Consider the following 18,272-nt stretch of genomic DNA (forward strand, 5'->3'; position numbering starts at 1 on the left):
CATCACAGCTGGTAGTCTAATTCCAGCATCCTGGTTCTGGTTGTAATACATTATCTCTGTCTGTCCATCTTCAAGGTGATTGATGTGACCAATCTCTGGGTGGAAACCTGCAGTCTCATGCTTGTGATAGCACTGGATGCATGTGCTCAGCTGCCTGTTTGTCTGTTCTGCTCTGCTGTCTGGAGTCCCTCGTTGACAACCTCTGATTGGTTTTAGGCTACACTCTGAACTCTGCCTGCCTTTTGACTACGGATTTGACCCTGACTATTCTGAACCTTGCCTGCCATGTACCTGGACTGTCATTCAATGGCATCCCTAGGGGGGCAGAGGGGGCCCTGACCCCCCCCCCCCCCAACATTATACTGTGCCCCACCATGTGCCCCCCCATTTTAAATTTTTTTTTTTTTTTACAAAAAAGGCAATGTCTTTTTGTTTGCATTTGTAGCGGATGTGCCACATCTTACTTGGGCCGCCGCTGGAGTAACGCAGTGTCTATTGAGAGGGAGAGCGTCCCCAGTCAGCTCCTGTGGGTAATTCCTCCCCCCTCTCTCTGCTCCCTGACACTGTATAATGTGAGCGTTCACACAACCACTGCCGAGTTGCAGGAAGGACTCCACCAGGACTCTCAGTTACTGAAAAAACAGAGTGATTTCTCTCATCCTTAGGACAGGAGAACCAGCCTGTAAATTCCAAGAGATGCCAGACCAGCGCTGTCAATAGCAGGGGCAGGACAGCAAGTGGAGGCTAGGGAACCCCACAACGGCAGAACACCAGGGCCCGGTGGCAAGACAATCTTTGCAACCCTGATAGTTCTCCCACTGCTTTGGACCCTTATATTTTCTTGGTATGCTGGTGACATATATCTCTTGTTTTCTGCCACCCCAGGGGGCCCCAATACAGTAGGAAGGGAGCTCACTGCAGAACATGTGAAAGGGCCCGTTGTGGGATCGTAGTAAAGGGCCCCAGGAAATATATATATGCATTTTATTGTTACCCCCCTACTTTTATCCCTGTGCCCCCCCTAAATATGAAAGCTGGAGACGCCACTGCTATCATTGAACCACTCTGCCTGTCTGCCAACCTCAAGTACCTGTTTGCTGTGCTTTGCTGTGCTCAGTTTGTGCCTGCCTTGGCATGGTAGCCAGGCACTATAGCATTATGTATAAGTCTTTAGGGCAGCCAAGTACCGGTAGGCCTGCTTGCCTTATGGGAAAGGGGGCTGCTATAGGTGAAGAACACAGAAGCCAGTGTTAGGGGCACACGTGACAGCATAGAGCAGTCTTTTTCAACCAGGGTGCCTTGAGGTTTTCTTCAGGGGTGCCTTGGCAAAATGCCTACAAATTGTCCAAAAATTATATACAAGCCAGCAGGTGGATGAAGTCTGCCTTTTAGTTACGCAAAGCCACAGGTTTTTATTGTGCACCATTTAAACCTTCTAGCCGCTAGAATCCTAACAACCAATGGCATCATCAGTTGATACGGAGGATGTCAGTCGTCTGCACAGCATCACTGTATCCCCCTCTCCTGCCCCTCTCTATCCGTTTGGGGTCTCATTAGCTAAGTGATGGAGAAAAACTGTGGGAGAAGAGAAACATTGGAATACTAGTCAGTACCAGTGTGCAAAAGTGTACTGGATTTGGAAAAATAAATCCCCTCTAATGTTGGGTGTCCTACTTGTGTGGGTGTTGCTGCATTATGTAAATATTAGAATAGTTTTTACATTTTAGAATGGGGTGCCTCTAGACTGTCCATAATTTTTAATGGGTGCCTTGACTGAAAAAAAGGTTGAGAAACACTGGCATAGAGGATGCTGAAGAAAATCAGGTTTCAACAGAACAGAATGTTATTGACAGAGTATGATAGAACTTAGGCAGAAGCTCATTTTCATAAATATCTGAGCCATGTTTCAGTCTAAGTCCAGACATCTGCTACAGGCCAGTGCAATAAGGATGGAAGATTATATTTTGAAAAGAATGTACCCAGCTTTCTGTATTTAATTGTTACAATATTGTTTTGCCCTATTTTAGTGGATAGTTGTGCCCTAGGAAATGAATCCCTCTGTTTGATGACCCTTTATACTTATATCCAAAACTCACTGACTTAATGCAGATGAGACTAAAGGGGGATATGAAACTTAGAACAGCATTCCTGGAATATATAAAAATGACTGTCATGAGAAAGTTATTTAACAACTTCAATACTGAACACTTTTACCCCCTGCCTGCCCAGGCCAATTTTCAAATTTCAGTGCTGTCACAGTTTGAATGCCAATTACTCAGTTATGCAACACTGTACCCCAATTACAGTTTTATCATTTTTTTGATGATGCAGATAGAGCTTTCTTTTGGTGGTATTTAATTAATTACCACAGTTTTTTTTTTTTTTGCTATATAAGTAAAACATACCAAACATTTTTGAAAAAAAACCCCACACTTTTCTTTTTTTTTGTTATAAAAGTTTTCACATAAATAATCTTTCTAATCTTTCTTCATACATTTAGGCTAAAGTGTATTTTACTACATTTCTTTGGTACAACATAACCCAAATCAGTGTATATTATTTGGTCTGTGTGAAAGTTATAGATTCTACAAACTATAGTATATATTTTTGAAAATTGATCAGTTCTGATGTACTGACTGCCTATCTGACTTCTTGAGGCCCTAAAATGCCAGGGTAATATAAATATCCCCCAAATGGCCCCTTTTTGGAAAGTAGACACTGCAAGGTGTTTAGTAAGAGGTATGGTGACATTTTTTTTACATTTTTTTTTGTTTTGTTTTTTATATATACTGTCACTGTATACTAGAGCAGTACAGGGTAAATCTGTTTTGCATGTCAACTGCCTAACTTAAGGCAGTCTCTCTATGATTGCCCTCCCATTTACTGCTCATATAAACTCGTTAAACTTTGTGGAAATCTTCACACAATTCCAGCAGTGTCTAATAACAAGAAGCAGTTACCAAATCTTTCAAATGACTTTGACTAAAAATAATATTCCAGTTCTCAAAATGAAATAGTTTCCACACTTAAGAACTCCAGCCAAAAAAAAAAAAAAAAAAGAATAGAAAATAAAACATAACTATCTATTGCTGCAATATTCACCTTTGATCCAGAATTTTCCACAGTAATGCTTTTTTTTCCTGATGCTAGATGTCCTTAGTCAGTATCATTCAACTCTCTTCCACTGAAACCAGATTATCCTGGACCTGCCCCAGCTTGTCACTGGACAGTGAAGGAATATCACCACAGCGGTGAGCTCATCTCTTTCTCCTCCTATCTGCATGCTTGTTGTCAGTGCATGAACTGATTGGGGTTGATTTACAAAAGGCAAATAGATTAGTGCAACTGCTCTTGAAAAGTGCACAATGTTCACCAGAGCTTAGTAAATGTGGTGAAGCTTCACTTGTGTAGTACCCTCTAGTGTGTAACTAGTGTAGGTAAATTTGTTTTTGTGACTCATGGTAGTTGTGTGAGTCTGTAATTGGGTCAGGCTGGGACGCTCTACAGGGTAGGCTTCTGGTACTTCCCTCTGGTTCTAGACGCTTCTGGAAGCTAGAGGGAGGAGGCCAGGAGGTCCTGATCTGTACATAGTTGCCAACATTCTCAAAAAATTTATAGGGATGCTTTTTTGACTGTAGGCAGAGTCTTATTATAATTAGGGGTGGTGCGTTCATTTGTAGGCATGGTGTAGTGGGGGTGGAAAAATGTGATGCCGCAGAGGAAAAGGGAGTGGTCTAAACTAAATATTGGGCGTGGCTTAAAGTGGTGTGGTTAGAATCTGAGATGAAAGAGGGATGGGGGGGAGAAGGAAGAGGGGGATGGAGGGAGAAAGGAAGAAAGAGATATTGAGGGAAGAAGGTGAGCGAAGGAATGAAAGAAGGAAAGAAAGAAAGAGGGATGGAGGGACAGCAAGCCCAGATCCTACACCATAATAGAAATACTATATGTGTATTCCAGAAGGTTTAACAATCAGTAGATAAAGATACTCCAAACACCTGGTGTCAGCGCTTCAATCATCAAGGCACCATGGTTGATATGGTGTCAGGATGATTGAAGCGCATTATTTCTTATATTACATTGTAATATAAAATGAAATAGTTCAGTTCCCCATAATGCAGAATCAGTGGGAGCACTGAGTGTGTCACTTTCCACGTCGCCTGCTAACTGATGAAGCATGTCACTTGCCACATTGCCTGCTACCAGATGCATCTTGGCTCACTTGTCCCCACAGATGCAGTGCTCACCTGTCACCACATATGCAGCGTTCACTTTTCACCATAGATGCAGCTTGTCGCCACAGATACAGTGCTCACTTGTCACTACAGATACAGCTTGTCACTTTTCACCACAGATACAGCTTGTCACTTTTCACCACAGATACAGCTTGTCACTTGTCACTACAGATACAACTTGTCACTTTTCACCACAGATACAGCTTGTCACTACAGATACAACTTGTCACTTCTCACCACAGATACAGCTTGTCACCACAAATACAGCTAGTCCATGCTGCTCTGTATTGGTGATTTGGTCTCCATGCCATTTACAGAAGACCTGCTCTCGTGGTGGCCAAAGGGGAGAAACAAGAGGCGGAGCCTAGGTGGCAATTAAAGCGCCTGTCAATAGAAATGGAGCAGCTTCATTTCTATTGGCAGCCACTTTCATTGCCACCCGGGCTCCGTCTCTTGTTTCTTCCTCACGAGAGCTGGTCTTCTGTAAAATGGCAGCGGAGACAATTCACTAGTGCTGGCCCCAGTGTCAGGGCTGGCCGCTCAGCTATGAATAAGCATCAATTGATGAGAAACGCGTTAGCAGCTATCCCACATTATCCACTTGTGACGTGACCTGTTTGCACTTGTTTTTTATTACAATAAATGTGCTTTTTTTCTACACGGAAGTGCGGTCGTCCAGATTTTTCTTCCTTGCTTTCCAAGATTTGTGCAGAGCCAGCACCTGTGAGGCTGAGTGAGAGTGTTCACTACCAGAGAGGAGTAAGTGTCCTGTGAGCGGCTTTTTTCTTTCTTATGGCCGCTCAGCTGTGGGCTAATTGCCAGCTCCCATCTCTCTCCACAGTTACTCAGCAGTTGATGATATCCTGCTCATCAGTCCTGCCTACCTAAGCCGTCCAGTCCAAAGGATCTCTGTCTTCGCCTTGGTCAACATCACAGAGACGATCTCCTGCGTTCCTGTTTAACCACTTTAAGACCGCCGCACGACGATGTACATCCAAACTTTGAACGGGGATATCGTTGTTATGGCAGCAGCTAGCTGCCATAACCCCAGTATCCCCGTTTTCGTGCGGCGGCCGGCTTTCAGATAAAAGTGGTCCCTGCGGCGGATTCATCGCAAGATCACTTTTATCGGTGGCGGGAGAGGGCCCCCCCCTCCCGCTGCGATCCGGTGCCCTCCGCCGCTTACCGGAGCCGTCGGTAGCGGCGGAGGCGATCGCGTTCTTCTCTCTGGTGTGTCTGGAGATGAGTGAGGCTAAGATGATGCTCACTCGTCTCCATGACACTGCTGGGCGGAAGCGACGTCAAAATGTCACTTCCGTCCACGCCTCTTAAAGGCATATTTTTTCAAATGTCATTTTTCTAAATGACTTTTTTTTTTTTATTGCATTTTAGTGTAATTATGAGATCTGAGGTCTTTTTGACCCCAGATGTCATATTTAAGAGGTCCTGCCATACTTTTTTCTATTACAAGGGATGTTTACATTCCTTGTAATAGGAATAAAAGTGACACAATTTTTTTTTTTTAAAACAGTGTAAAAATAAATAAAATATTGTAAAATAAATAATAAAAATAAAAAAAAAAAATGTTTAAAACCCCCCTGTACTCTGATGGGCTACAGATACAGTACCTGACCGCGAGATTGTGTTTCCAGCGCAATCCCATCGCGCTGGTTCTCGGCGACAGGGTACTGTGCATGTTGCGCTGGCTCGCTGATCGGGAAAGGAAAACATTTTTTTCCTTTCGCGATGAGTGACAGGCAGTACTGACTGCTGTCTGGTATGAATCATGAGGGGGGACGCCACGTCAAATTTTAAATGAAAAAAACGGCGTGGGTCCCCCCCCCAGGGGCATACCAGGCCCTTGGATCGTAAGGGGAATCCCCTACGCCGAAAAATCGGCGTGGGAGTCCTCCCCAAAATCCATACCAGACCCTTATCCGAGCACGCAGCCCGGCCGGTCAGGAAAGAGGGTGGGGACGAGCGAGCGGTGGCCTCCCCTCCTGAACCATACCAGGCCGCATGCCCTCAACATGGGGGGGTGGGTGCTTTGGGGCAGGAGGGCAGCTGCCTAATAAATTACTTTTAAAACCTATGTACTGTATTTTTTTATTGACACTTTTTTTTCCTAGGTGAATGGGTAGGGGTACCATGTACCCCATATTCATTCACATAGGGTGGGGGGCCGGGATCAGGGGGCCCCCTTATTAAAGGGGGCTCCCGGATTCCAATAAGCCCCCCCGCCCACAGACCCCGACAACCAACGGCCAGGGTTGTCGGGAAGAGGCCCTTGTCCTCATCAACATGGGGACAAGGTGCTGTGGGGTGGGGGGGGCCGCAGGGCGCCCCCCTGCCCCAAAGCACCCCCCCATGTTGAGGGCATGCAGCCTGGTACGGTTCAGGAGGGGGGGCGCTCGCTCGTCCCCATCCCCTTTCCTGACCGGCCGGGCAGAGTGCTCGGATAAGAGTCTGGTATGGATTTTGGGGGGGACCCCCACGCCAATTTTTCGGCGTAGGGGGTTCCCCTTACAATCCATACCAGACCTAAGGGCCTGGTATGCCCCTGGGGGGACCCACGCCGGTTTTTTCATTTAAAATTTGGCGCAGAGTCCCCCCTCATGATTTATACCAGACAGCTGTCAGCACTGCCTGTCACTCATCGCGAAAGGAAAAAAAGTTTTCCTTTTCCGATCAGCGAGCCATCTCAGCACTGGCTCCCGCGACGGGGCTTGCAGGTGTCAAATCTCGCCGATAAAAGCGGCGAGATTGACACAATATCGCGGTCAACCTACAGTAGGTACTCAGGGACTGATGACAGGTACTCGGGTACTCTGAAGGGCGGTGACAGGTACTCAGGTACTCGGTACTCATATAAACTGTGACAGGTACTCAGATGGACTGTGACAGGTATTCGGGTACTCAGATGGACTGTGATGGGTACTCAGGTACTCAGATGGACTGTGACAGGTACTCTGGTACTCATATGGACTATGACAGGTACTTGGTACTCATATAAACTGTGACAGGTACTCAGATGGACTGTGACAGGTATTCGGGTACTCAGATAAACTGTGACAGGTACTCGGTAATCATATAAACTGTGACAGGTACTCAGATGGACTGTGACAGGTATTCGGGTACTCAGATGAACTGTGACAGGTATTTGGGTACTCAGATGGACTGTGACGGGTACTCAGGTACTCAGATGGACTGTGACAGGTACTCTGGTACTCATATGGACTGTGACAGGTACTGGGGTACTCAGATGAACTGTGACAGGTACTCAGGTACTCCGATGAACTGTGACAGGGACTCAGGTACTCGGGTACTCAGATGAACTGTGACAGGTACTCGGGTACTCAGATGGGTGGTGACAGGTACTTTGATGGGTGGTGACAGGTCCTCTTTATTGGGGGGGCAATCAGTGTGTGTTGGTGGCAATCTACTTCTCACACACGATCGGTGTGTGAGGAGGAGAACCCGGTAACATCTCGTTACTGCTCTATGTTAACATATGAAAGGATCACAGCCGATCACGTGGTAAACAGTCGCCGGCTGTACCAGCGTCGGTGATGAGTAGTTTTCCTGGGAACACACCACCACCGATGTGCACGCACGTGCAAAGTGCGGTGGTACCATCTGTGATCGACCGTGACTTCATCACGGCCGATCACATGGTAAACAGCCAAGCCCAATGGCTGTTCACCCCCCTCGGTGGCGAGCCATGTCTCCGTGACATGCCGCCACCAAAGGTACAGGGCTGTGCACACATGATCGCTTGCATGCCCTGTTTAAATGGACGGGCATCATATGATGCCTGCCCAGAACAAGAGCCGCGCCGCCTGGCCATCATCTGACGGCCGGCGGGTGGCAAGCGGTTAAAGACTTGCTTTGCTGACATCCCTTCTGGCTCCAGATTCTGCTTGCTGCTTTTCTAAGTTGATCCCTGACTTCTGGCTTGGCTGACTATCTGTTTTGGTTACTGAACTTTGGATATGTTTTGACTATGTTTGTTCTTTTTACTTTTATTATTAAACAAGTGTGATTTAACTGTACTTCTGTCTCGGTCTGATTTAATGGTTTCTGACAGTAGGCGAAGGCCATGAATTCAGAAGATGCAGTCAATCCACTTGTTGGTAATATTTTTTCCAGATTGAATGAACTGGATCACCGCATGAATCAGTTTGCCATGGCGTTACAAATGCTCCTGAGTTGCATGGCTCACCTGGAATCTCCCACTGTGGCCGCCCCGGTACAACCTATGTTGCAGGCCAACCCTGTTGCTGCTCCAGTCTCTGTGCAGGCACCCGCCTCGAGTATCACCTCTATAAGAGGTATGTCTGGTTCCACTCTGCTTCCCCAGCAATTTGGGAGCGATCCAGTCCAATGTAGAGGGTTTCTCAACCAGGTTGAGATATACTTTGAGATGCTGCCCCGGGCGTTACCCATGGAAGCAAAGTAGGCTTCGTGATATCTTTGCTTTCTGAGAGGGCCTTGGCCTGGGCAAACCCTCTATGGCAGACACAAAAACCTGTTGAGCTACCCTGAGTTTGTGGCTTTGTTTAAAAGGGTATTTGATGTTTACACATGCTCCGCTTCTGCTGCCAAGTGCCTCATGTCCATAGGCATGCCCACTGGGTGTGCCTGGGCAAACCCTAATCACCCAGAGCTTTCGCCAGAGATCTGCTCTGAAATGTTACATCCAGGCATTGTGTACCCCGCACTGCCTGTGAAACATTCAGCAGATCGTGAGGCAAGAGTCGATCAGTGTGTGAAACTATCAGCTAATGTAACGGCTTGCAGAGTGAGAGAGACCACTCACAACTCAGCGGTGATGTCAGGGGTGGGTGGGACCAAAAGGACAATAAACACCAGTCAATGGGATGGGGTCTGGGTGGGCCGCTACATGTATGTGGCTCTGCCCACTTTCTTAAGCAGCCCAATCATTGGCTGGTGTTTGATAGTTGCTCGGGTCGGCCCACCCCAGGTCCCACCCACCCCGACATCACCGCGGAATTGTGACAGCTGATCTTCTCCCTGCATGCAGTTACATTAGCTGACAGCTTCACACACTGAGCAGCTCTCGCCCCACGATCTCCTCACGATTTCCTCTGTCAGTGCCAATCAATTCTGCCAATCAGTGCCACTACCAGTGCCAATCAGTGCTACCCATCAGTGCCCATCAGTGCCACTATCAGTGCCAATCAGTGCACATCAGTGCTGCCTATCAATGCCGCTATCAGTGCCAACCAGTGCTGCCCATCAGTGCCCATCAATGCTGCCTATCAGTGCTGCCCATCAGTGCCAAACAATGCTGCCAATCAGTGCTGCCTATCAGTGCCAAATATTAGTGCCACCTATCAGTGCTGCCAGTCAGTGCCACTTACCAGTGTCAATCAGTGATGCCTATAGTGCCACTTATCAGTGGCCAGCAGTGCTGCCTACTACTGCCCATCAACGCTGCCAATCGGTGCAGCCTCTCATTGGCAATCAGTGCTGCCTATCAGTGCCAATCAGTGCCCATCAGGGCTGCCAATCAGTGCCACCTATCAGTACTGCCCATCAGTGCACTGAGTGCACTGATGGGCAGATGAACTCTGTAGCCAGGCACATTGTTCATGGGGGAGGGGGGGGGGCTGGTGGGGCACAACTGAAATCTGTCGATGTTTATTAATGCCACATGCCAATCTTTAGTATAATAGGTAATCAATCACCACACTACTATTTACAATAAACTACTGGAGGTCAAATAAAAAAAGTGTCAGTAAAAGGCCTGCTGCTAAGCACTGTTATGTGTTCCCACATCACAAAAAAAGTGCAGTGCTAACTTACTAATCAATAAGTTAACAACAATGGTGGAAGTGGAACCCTCTAATGTATGGAAATCTCAATAAACTTCAATATTACCATAATACCGGTCTCTGTGATACGTAACTTCACATATAATACATATCAAGTTGAAAACAAGACATAACAAATTAAATTTAGCGGGGATGGTGGAAACCCCTGTACAGATAATTGCAATACAAACTATCTTCAAGTGCAACAACTTTTTAGTTGGGAGGTTCACACCATTACAGTACTTTGGAAGTTTTATTTTTTGGATTTTTACACTTAATTTTATATGTTTTAGTTACTATTATAATGTGAATTATTGCACTTGAAGTTAATTTTCCTCCACCCCAAACCTGCTCATCAATGTCTTTATGGACCTTGCTTTGTGCACTGGTGTGCAGTCATGTTGTAACAGGAAGGGGCCATCCCCAAACTGTTCCTACAAAGTTGGGACATTGTCCAAAATGTCTTGGTATGCTGATGCCTTCACTGGAACTAAGGGGTCAAGCCCAACCCATGAAAAACAACCCCACACCATAATCCCACCTCCACCAAATGATTTGGACCAGTGCACAAATCAAGGTCCATAAAGACATGGATGAGCGAGTTTGGGGTAGAGGAACCTGACTGGCCTGCACAGAGTCCTGTCCTCAACCCAATAGAACACCTTTGGGATGAATTAGAGTGGAGACTCTGAACCAGACCTCCTCGTCCAACATCAGTGCCTGACCTGACAAATGCACTTCTGGAAGAATGGTCAAACATTCCCATAGACACACTCCTTGTGGACAGCCTTCCCAGAAGAGTTGAAGCTGTTAGAGCTGCAAAGGGTGGGCCAACTCAATATTGAACCCTACGGACTAAGACTGGGTTGCAATTAAAGTTCATGAGTGTCCCAATATTTTTGACAATATAATGTGTGTGTGTATATCTATATCTATATATAGATATATAGATATAGATATACACACACACATGTGTGTTTTACCTCTGGGGTGCACACCCTAATGCAATGGGCTGCGCATGCCTATGCTTATGTCCATCAAACAGAGTATGAGAACTGTTGCAGATTATGCAATTGAATTCCATACTCTGACAGCAGAGGTTGCGTGGAACAATGGGCCTTCGTGGCTGTTTCTTCTCATGGTCTCTCGGATACCGTCAAAGATGAGATAGCAGCCCGACATATAACCACTGAGCTGAAGAAGTTGATCATGTTTACCATGTTCATTGGCTCCAGACTCAGAAAAAGACTCTCTTTTAAAAAGCGCTTGTGGAAGCCTCTTGCACATTTGTCTCCGAGTTTTGCAGTCCCACCCGTGCCTCCCTCACCTCCCATTCCTCCTGGTAACGAGTTGGTCAGTGAAGATGAACCCATGCACTTGGGCTTCACGCGTCTCTCTGAGGATGAGAGAATCTTTAGAAGGAGGGAGAGATTGTGCCTTTATTGTAGCCAGGCAGGTCACTTTTTGAAGTCTTGTCCTACCCATCCAGGGAACGCCTGAACCTTGAGGTCCTGTAGCAGACAGACCTTAGGTGGCGTTGTTTCGTCCCCAGTTATCCAGAAGGATAAGCCTGTGGACCTCGTTATCCTTTCTTGGTCTGAGTCGTCCACTGAGATACAGGCTCTAATCGACTCTGGCGCTGCAGGCCTGTTCATTGATGCTGCATTTGTATATAAACACTCGATTCTGCTGCAGCTTCGTGCCACTCCACTTGCCATTGAGGCTCTTGACGGGAAACCTTTACAGCCTGCCCATGTGACTCATGAGACTGTTCTGTTGATCATGGCCGTAGGGGCTCTTCACCATAAGATAATCCAATTTCAAGTTATTTCCTCACCTAAGTTTCCGCTGCTTATTGGTTATCCTTGGTTACAGAGTCACAACCCCTCTTTTGATTGGCTTTGTGCTGAGGTTCTCTCCTGGTCACCACAATGCAGCAAGACATGTTTCCAGAATGTGGCTACGGTCCTATGCACGTCTTTACTCTCCTCCCTGCCGGAGGAGTATCGCGATTTTAGCGATGTCTTTAACAAAGGTCAAGCCGGTAGTTTGCCTCCACACCGGTCATATGATTGCGCAATTGACCTTCAACCTGGTGCCATACCCCCTCGTGGCAGGGTTTACCCTTTGTCAGTCTCGGAGGATAAGGCCATGGAGGAGTATGTTGCAGACGCACTTTCTCGAGGATTCATCCGCAAGTCCTTGTCTCCTGCTGGTGCTGGTTTCTTCTTTGTGAAGAAGAGGAGTGGTGAACTGAGACCTTGTATTGTCTCAATCATTTCACGATTAGGAATGCTTATCCAATTCCGTTGATTATGGAGTTATTTGACCGCCTCAAGGGAGCAACGGTTTTCACGAAGCTGGATTTGAGAGGAGCATACAATCTCGTGAGGATCAAGGAGGGCAAAGAATGGAAAACTGCATTTAATACCAGAACAGGCCATTATGAGTACCTCATAATGCCATTTGGCCTTTGCAAAGCTCCGGCAGTTTTCCAGGAATTTATCAACAATATCCTCTGAGATTTGTTGCAGCTACGTGTGGTGGTTTATCTTGAGGATATCCTCATTTTTTCAAAGTCCCTAGAGAGCCACCACACAGATGTCTGTCGTGTGCATCAGAAGCTGAGAGAGAACAATCTATACTGTAAATTGGAGAAGTGTGAGTTCCATCGTGAACAGGTTAAATTCCTAGGTTATGCCATTTCCACTGCCGGTTTTTCTATGGACCCAGAGAAACTTTCAGCAGTCCTACAGTGGCTCCGACCCATCTGTATACCTCCTCTGCAACGTTTTCTTGGCTTTGCCTATTATTATAGAAAGTTTATTTGTAACTTCTCGTCTCTGGTCATGCCCCTGACTGATATGACTAGAAAGGACGGTAACCCACAGAGTTGGTCTCCGGAGTCCATTAAGGCCTTTGAGTGTCTCAAGGCTCCCTTTGTTTCTGCTCCTCTGTTGGCACATCCTGATCCTATGTTACCCTTTATCCTTGAGATTGATGCTTCTGAGACTGGAGTTGGCGCCCTTCTGTCTCAACGTCCTACCTCTGAGAGCGCTATGCATCCTTGTGGCTACTTTTCCAAGAAATTGCCACCTGCGGAATGCAATTACAAGATTGGTGACAGATTGTTGTTAGCGATCATTTTAGCCCTTAAAGAATGGAAGCATCTCCTCGAAGGTACCACTGTGCCGGTTCTCATTCTTACTGACCATAAGAATCTCACATTCTTGTCTGAGGCTAAACACCTCTCTCCCAGAAGGGCGCGATGGGCTATTTTCTTTTTTCTTTTCAGAGCCTCCAACCGACTCTGGATGCAGACCGCGTGCATCCAGGCAGTGCCAGGACAAGGTCCCAGAGAGCCCAGGGCAAACATGCCAAACTGTGCCCCCCATCCTAATATGTATAAGCATTGTGTGTCAGCTAAAATCCCCCCTCCCCCAAAAAAATGTGGGCACTAATCTTCCATGATTACCCCTTAAGCATAGACTCCCCCCTCCTACCAGTGCAAACCCCCCTGCTGAAATCCCTCCTCCCAGCACAACCTCAGCCCCCTCCATTCTCCAAATTTCATAGCACAAATGCACCCCTTCTAGCACAAATCCTTCACCCCTCAAATTTCCTCTCTGAGTACATATTCTCTTCCCCTACTCCAAATCCTCCTCCTAGCAGAAATATCCCCCTAACCCCCCTCCTAGCGCAAACACCCCCCAATTATCCCTACTAGCACAAATCCCCCCCCCAAAAAAATCTCTCCTCCTAGCACAAATCTATCCTCCTAGTAACGGCGGCGATCAGCGATTTTTATCGGGACTGCGACATTGTGGCGGACTAATCTGACACTAAGTGACACTTTTTGGGGACCAGTGACACCAATGCAGAAATCAGTGCTAAAAAAAATGCACTGTCACTGTATAAATGACAGTGGCAGGAAAAGGGTTAACATCAGGGGCAATCAAAGTGTTAAGTGTGCACCTAGGGAGTGCTTTCTAACTGTGGGGAGATTGCTGTGACAGAATGGCAGCCTGCCTTGTTTACATAGGCAGAACGCCTTTCTGCCTTTCCTCTGAACGATCGCGGATGGCTCCCGCTGGGGCCATTCACAGTGGGTCGCCAGTGGCATGCGGGCGAGCCCCAGACCTCATTCACGAATTCACGTACAGGTACGTAATTTTGCGCAGCCGGGCCGCCCTGCCACAGTATATATGCGATGGGTGGTCCGGAAGCAGTTAAAGTGTCGCCTATGGACATCCTTTATATTTTAGCAAAAAATTGGGTTATGCATTGTGTTGTTTTGCATTAAAATTAAAAAGTGTGTTTAAAAAAAAAAAAAAAATTAGTTTGAAAAACCGCTGTCAAAATACCGTGTGATATAAAAACACCCACCAATTTATTCTCTAGGGCCTCTGCTTTAAAAAATATATATAATGTTTGGGGATTCTATGAAATGTTCTAGCAAAAAATAATGATTGTTACATGATTGTTACATGTAAACAAGAAGTGCCAGAAAAAGCTTGGTCTTAAAGTAGATATAGGGGTCTAGTTTTATATATATATAAGATATGTTGCTTTACATAAAGATGGCCTAGGCTATAAGAAGATTTCCAAGACCCTGAAAATGAGCTGCATCATGGTGGCCAAGACCATACAGTGGTTTAACAGTACAGGTTCCACTCAGAACAGGCCTTACCATGCTCGACCAAAGAGGTTGAGTGCACGTGCTCAGCGTCATGTCCAGAGGTTGTCTTTGGGAAATAGAAGTATGAGTGCTGCCAGCATTGCTGTAGAGGTTGAAGGGGTGGGGGGTCAGCCTGTTTGTGCTCAGACCATATGCCGCATACTGCATCAAATTGGTCTGCATGGCTGTCATCCCAGAAGGAAGCCTCTTCTAAAGATGATGCACAAGAAAACCTGCAAACAGTTTCCTGAAGACAAGCAGAGTAAGGACATCGATTACTGGAACTATGTCCTGTGGTCTGATGAGACCAAGATAAACGTATTTGGTTCAGATGGTGTCAAGCATGTATGGCTGCAACCAGGTGAGGAGTACAAAGACAAGTGTGTCTTGCCTACAGTCAATCATGGTGGTGGGAGTGTCATGGTCTGGGGCTGCATGAGTGCTGCCAGCACTGGAAAGCTACAGTTCATTGAGGGAACCATAAATGCCAACATGTACTGTGACATACTGAAGCAGAGCATGATCCCTTCCCTTTAGAGACTGGGCCAGAGGGCAGTATTCCAACATGATAACGACCCCAAACACACCTCCAAGACAACCACTGCCTTGCTAAAGATGGTGAGGGTAAAGGTGATGGACTGGCCAAGAATGTCTCCAGACCTAAACACTATTGAGCATCTGTGGGGCATCCTCAAATGGAAGGTGGAGGAGCGCAAGGTCTCTAAAATCCACCAGCTCCGTGATATTGTCATGGAGGAGTAGAAGAGGACTTCAGTGGCAACCTGTGAAGCTCTGGTGAACTCCATGCCCAAGAGGGTTAAGGCAGTGCTGGAAAATAATGGTGGTCACACAATAGTGACACTTTGGATACAATTTGAACATTTTCACTTAGGGGTGTATTCACTTTTGTTGCCAGTAGTTTAGACATTAATGGCTGTGTGTTGAGTTATTTTGTGGGAACAGCAAATTTACACTGTTATACAAGCTGTACACTCACTACTTTACATTGTAGCAAAGTGTCATTTCTTCAGTGTTGTCACATGAAAAGATATAATAAAATATTTACAAAAATGTAAGGGGTGTACTCACTTTTATGCGATACTGTGTGTGTGTGTATATATATATATATATATATATATATATATATATATATATATATATACATTGCTGTGTGAATAACTTAAGCACTCATACATCTGCCATTTTGTGCAATGTGTTTATTGTGTGTGTGTAATATGTTTATTTCCTATGGTCATTAGCTCCTGCTAGTGGCAATAATGCAGCTTTTTTTCTGTTTTTCTGAGGTATTTCAGGAAAATACTGCATTATGGCAACTAGATGGATTTGACGATTATAAGATTAATAGACATATTAGACATAGTATGGCAATTTTTTGTGATGACCGTACAAATTAGTTTTTTATAAATAGACCCCATAGAGAGGGTAAATCTCCCCAAAGGGTACCTAGAGTGAAATAAAACTTGATTAAGGGTTTTAAAATTTTTACACTATCCAAAACTAAAAGTATAAATTTAGCTTTGGATACACTTAAACCATAAAACATGCAGACAGAAAAAAAGCAATACAGGGAATCTAAAAAAAAAAAAAAAAAAAAATGCTTGTACCAACTGCATTTATTAGGCTATACAGGTACTCCTCACTTAGAGGCCTTGCACACTGGGGCGGGGGCGGCGTCGGCGGTAAAACGCCGCTATTATTAGCGGCGTTTTACCGTCGATATTCGGCCGCTAGCGGGGGCGGTTTTACCCCCCCGCTAGCGGCCGAGAAAGGGTTAAATACCACCGCAAAGCGCCTCTGCAGAGGCGCTTTGCCGGCGGTATAGCCGCGCCGTCCCATTGATTTCAATGGGCAGGAGCGGTGAAGGAGCGGTATACACTCCGCTCCTTCACCGCTCCGAAGATGCTGCTGGCAGGACTTTTTTTACCGTCCTGCCAGCGCACCGCTCCAGTGTGAAAGCCCTCGGGGCTTTCACACTGGATACACAGCAGCGGCACTTTCAGGTCGGTTTGTAGGCGCTATTATTAGCGCAATAGCGCCTGCAAACCGCCCCAGTGTGCAAGGGCTCTTAAAGACCAGGTTCTGTTCCAACGACTAGGTCGTTAAACAAAGAGACACAAGTAATCAATAATTTAAGCATTCTTAACTACTGTACTGTATTGTATTGCAAAAAAAAGGTCTAAACACAAAACTCCAGCTCAATAACGTTGTTTTAATTTGCATAAGTACAGAACATGAAAACATAAACAACAAAAATTCTGTACTGTACAATACCATGATGTATAGCGCGTCATTTGGGTGGGGAGAGCTGGTCGTAAGTCAGAGTGGTCGTTAAACAGGTAAGTCGTTAAACAAGGAGTATCTGTATGCTAAACTCTACCCTTTTGTCCACAGCCTGCCCAGTATTTCATGAACCCTTTTGCTATGTGCACTAATCTAATCTGACAACACTGTATGCTTCAATTGCTGAGTTAACCTTCTAAGCATAAGGAATAATGACAACCAAAGCAACCTTCAACAAACTAAAATTGCTGTTCAAAATGTTTTTAAGTAAATATGAATATAAAAGTAATTTTTTTAGGACTCAGGAGATATATACAAATTTACTGAAAAATGTTCTGATGATGAATAAAGCCTAAGGCATACAAACACACACCATAGAAGCAGGCAGTTGCAGTTTCTATTGAAATAGTTTTTTAAAATATATTTTTACTTTTTGGGATATTTTTGTGATGCATGGGCAGTTTTTAGTTTTGTTACAGGATGATGATAATGATAGCAGTCTGTTACATCAAATGAAGAAATAAGGAGGTGTGCAATGCAGACTGCAATAAAGACCATCTAAATAGTTAATAAGATGCTATAAATAGTCAGCTATTAATATTGCAACCCTACACATCACCACGTTACCTGGTCAATTATAAAAAAAAAAAGGTGCCTGCAGAAATTGCTGCATCATTCAGTTCTCAAATGAGTATTTACATTACCTGGTATGTAGTTAAACGCAGATAAAATATAATCCATTTATGGAAACGGAGGTGATTACAGAGATGTTTGCTGGTTAATATGCAGAGGATGCAGTGTAGCAAAAGCTGATTGGATTCTTGGACATCAGCAGAATCTTCTGTTGGTTGGCAGTTTATTGACGCTGACAAGCCCGCTGCTCCCAATAGCCTCCTAAGCTGAAAGCTGCAGTGCATTTCAGAATAAAAGCCTGGTGTTGCAGTACTGCCCGTGACCAGCAATCTAGAATACAGATCCTTTTATACCGTATAACACACATACACATAAATAAAATTAGCCACTTGCTTACTGGGCACCTAAACCCCCCTCTTGCCCAGACCAATGTTCAGCTTTTAGCGCTTTCACTCTTTGAACAAAAATTGTGCCGTCATACAACACTATGCCCCAATTCAATTTTTATAATCCCCCCCCCCCCCCCCCCCAAATAGAGGTTTCTTTTGGTGGTATTTGATTACTGGATTTTTTATTTTTTGCTAAAAAAAT

The 18,272-nt window shown here is 45.4% G+C and overlaps 1 protein-coding gene across 3 annotated transcripts in view; it reads right to left on the reverse strand.

Moving 5' to 3' along the window:
• The window catches only part of LOC141111117 (carotenoid-cleaving dioxygenase, mitochondrial-like), a 122,999-nt gene extending 105,013 nt beyond the window's left edge, over nt 1–17,986 (reverse strand). For 2 of the 3 annotated variants that reach the window (XM_073603145.1, XM_073603144.1), the window contains exon 1: nt 17,753–17,986. In XM_073603145.1, coding sequence (XP_073459246.1) covers nt 17,753–17,789 — 37 coding nt within the window. In that variant the 5' untranslated portion in view covers nt 17,790–17,986. The remainder of the gene's footprint in view (nt 1–17,752) is intronic. The other variant, XM_073603146.1, reaches the window with a different exon arrangement.
• Nucleotides 17,987–18,272: the final 286 nt, after the last annotated feature.

The sequence above is a fragment of the Aquarana catesbeiana genome, linkage group LG10, assembly GCF_042186555.1.
Source record: "Aquarana catesbeiana isolate 2022-GZ linkage group LG10, ASM4218655v1, whole genome shotgun sequence".
NCBI lineage: Eukaryota > Metazoa > Chordata > Amphibia > Anura > Ranidae > Aquarana > Aquarana catesbeiana.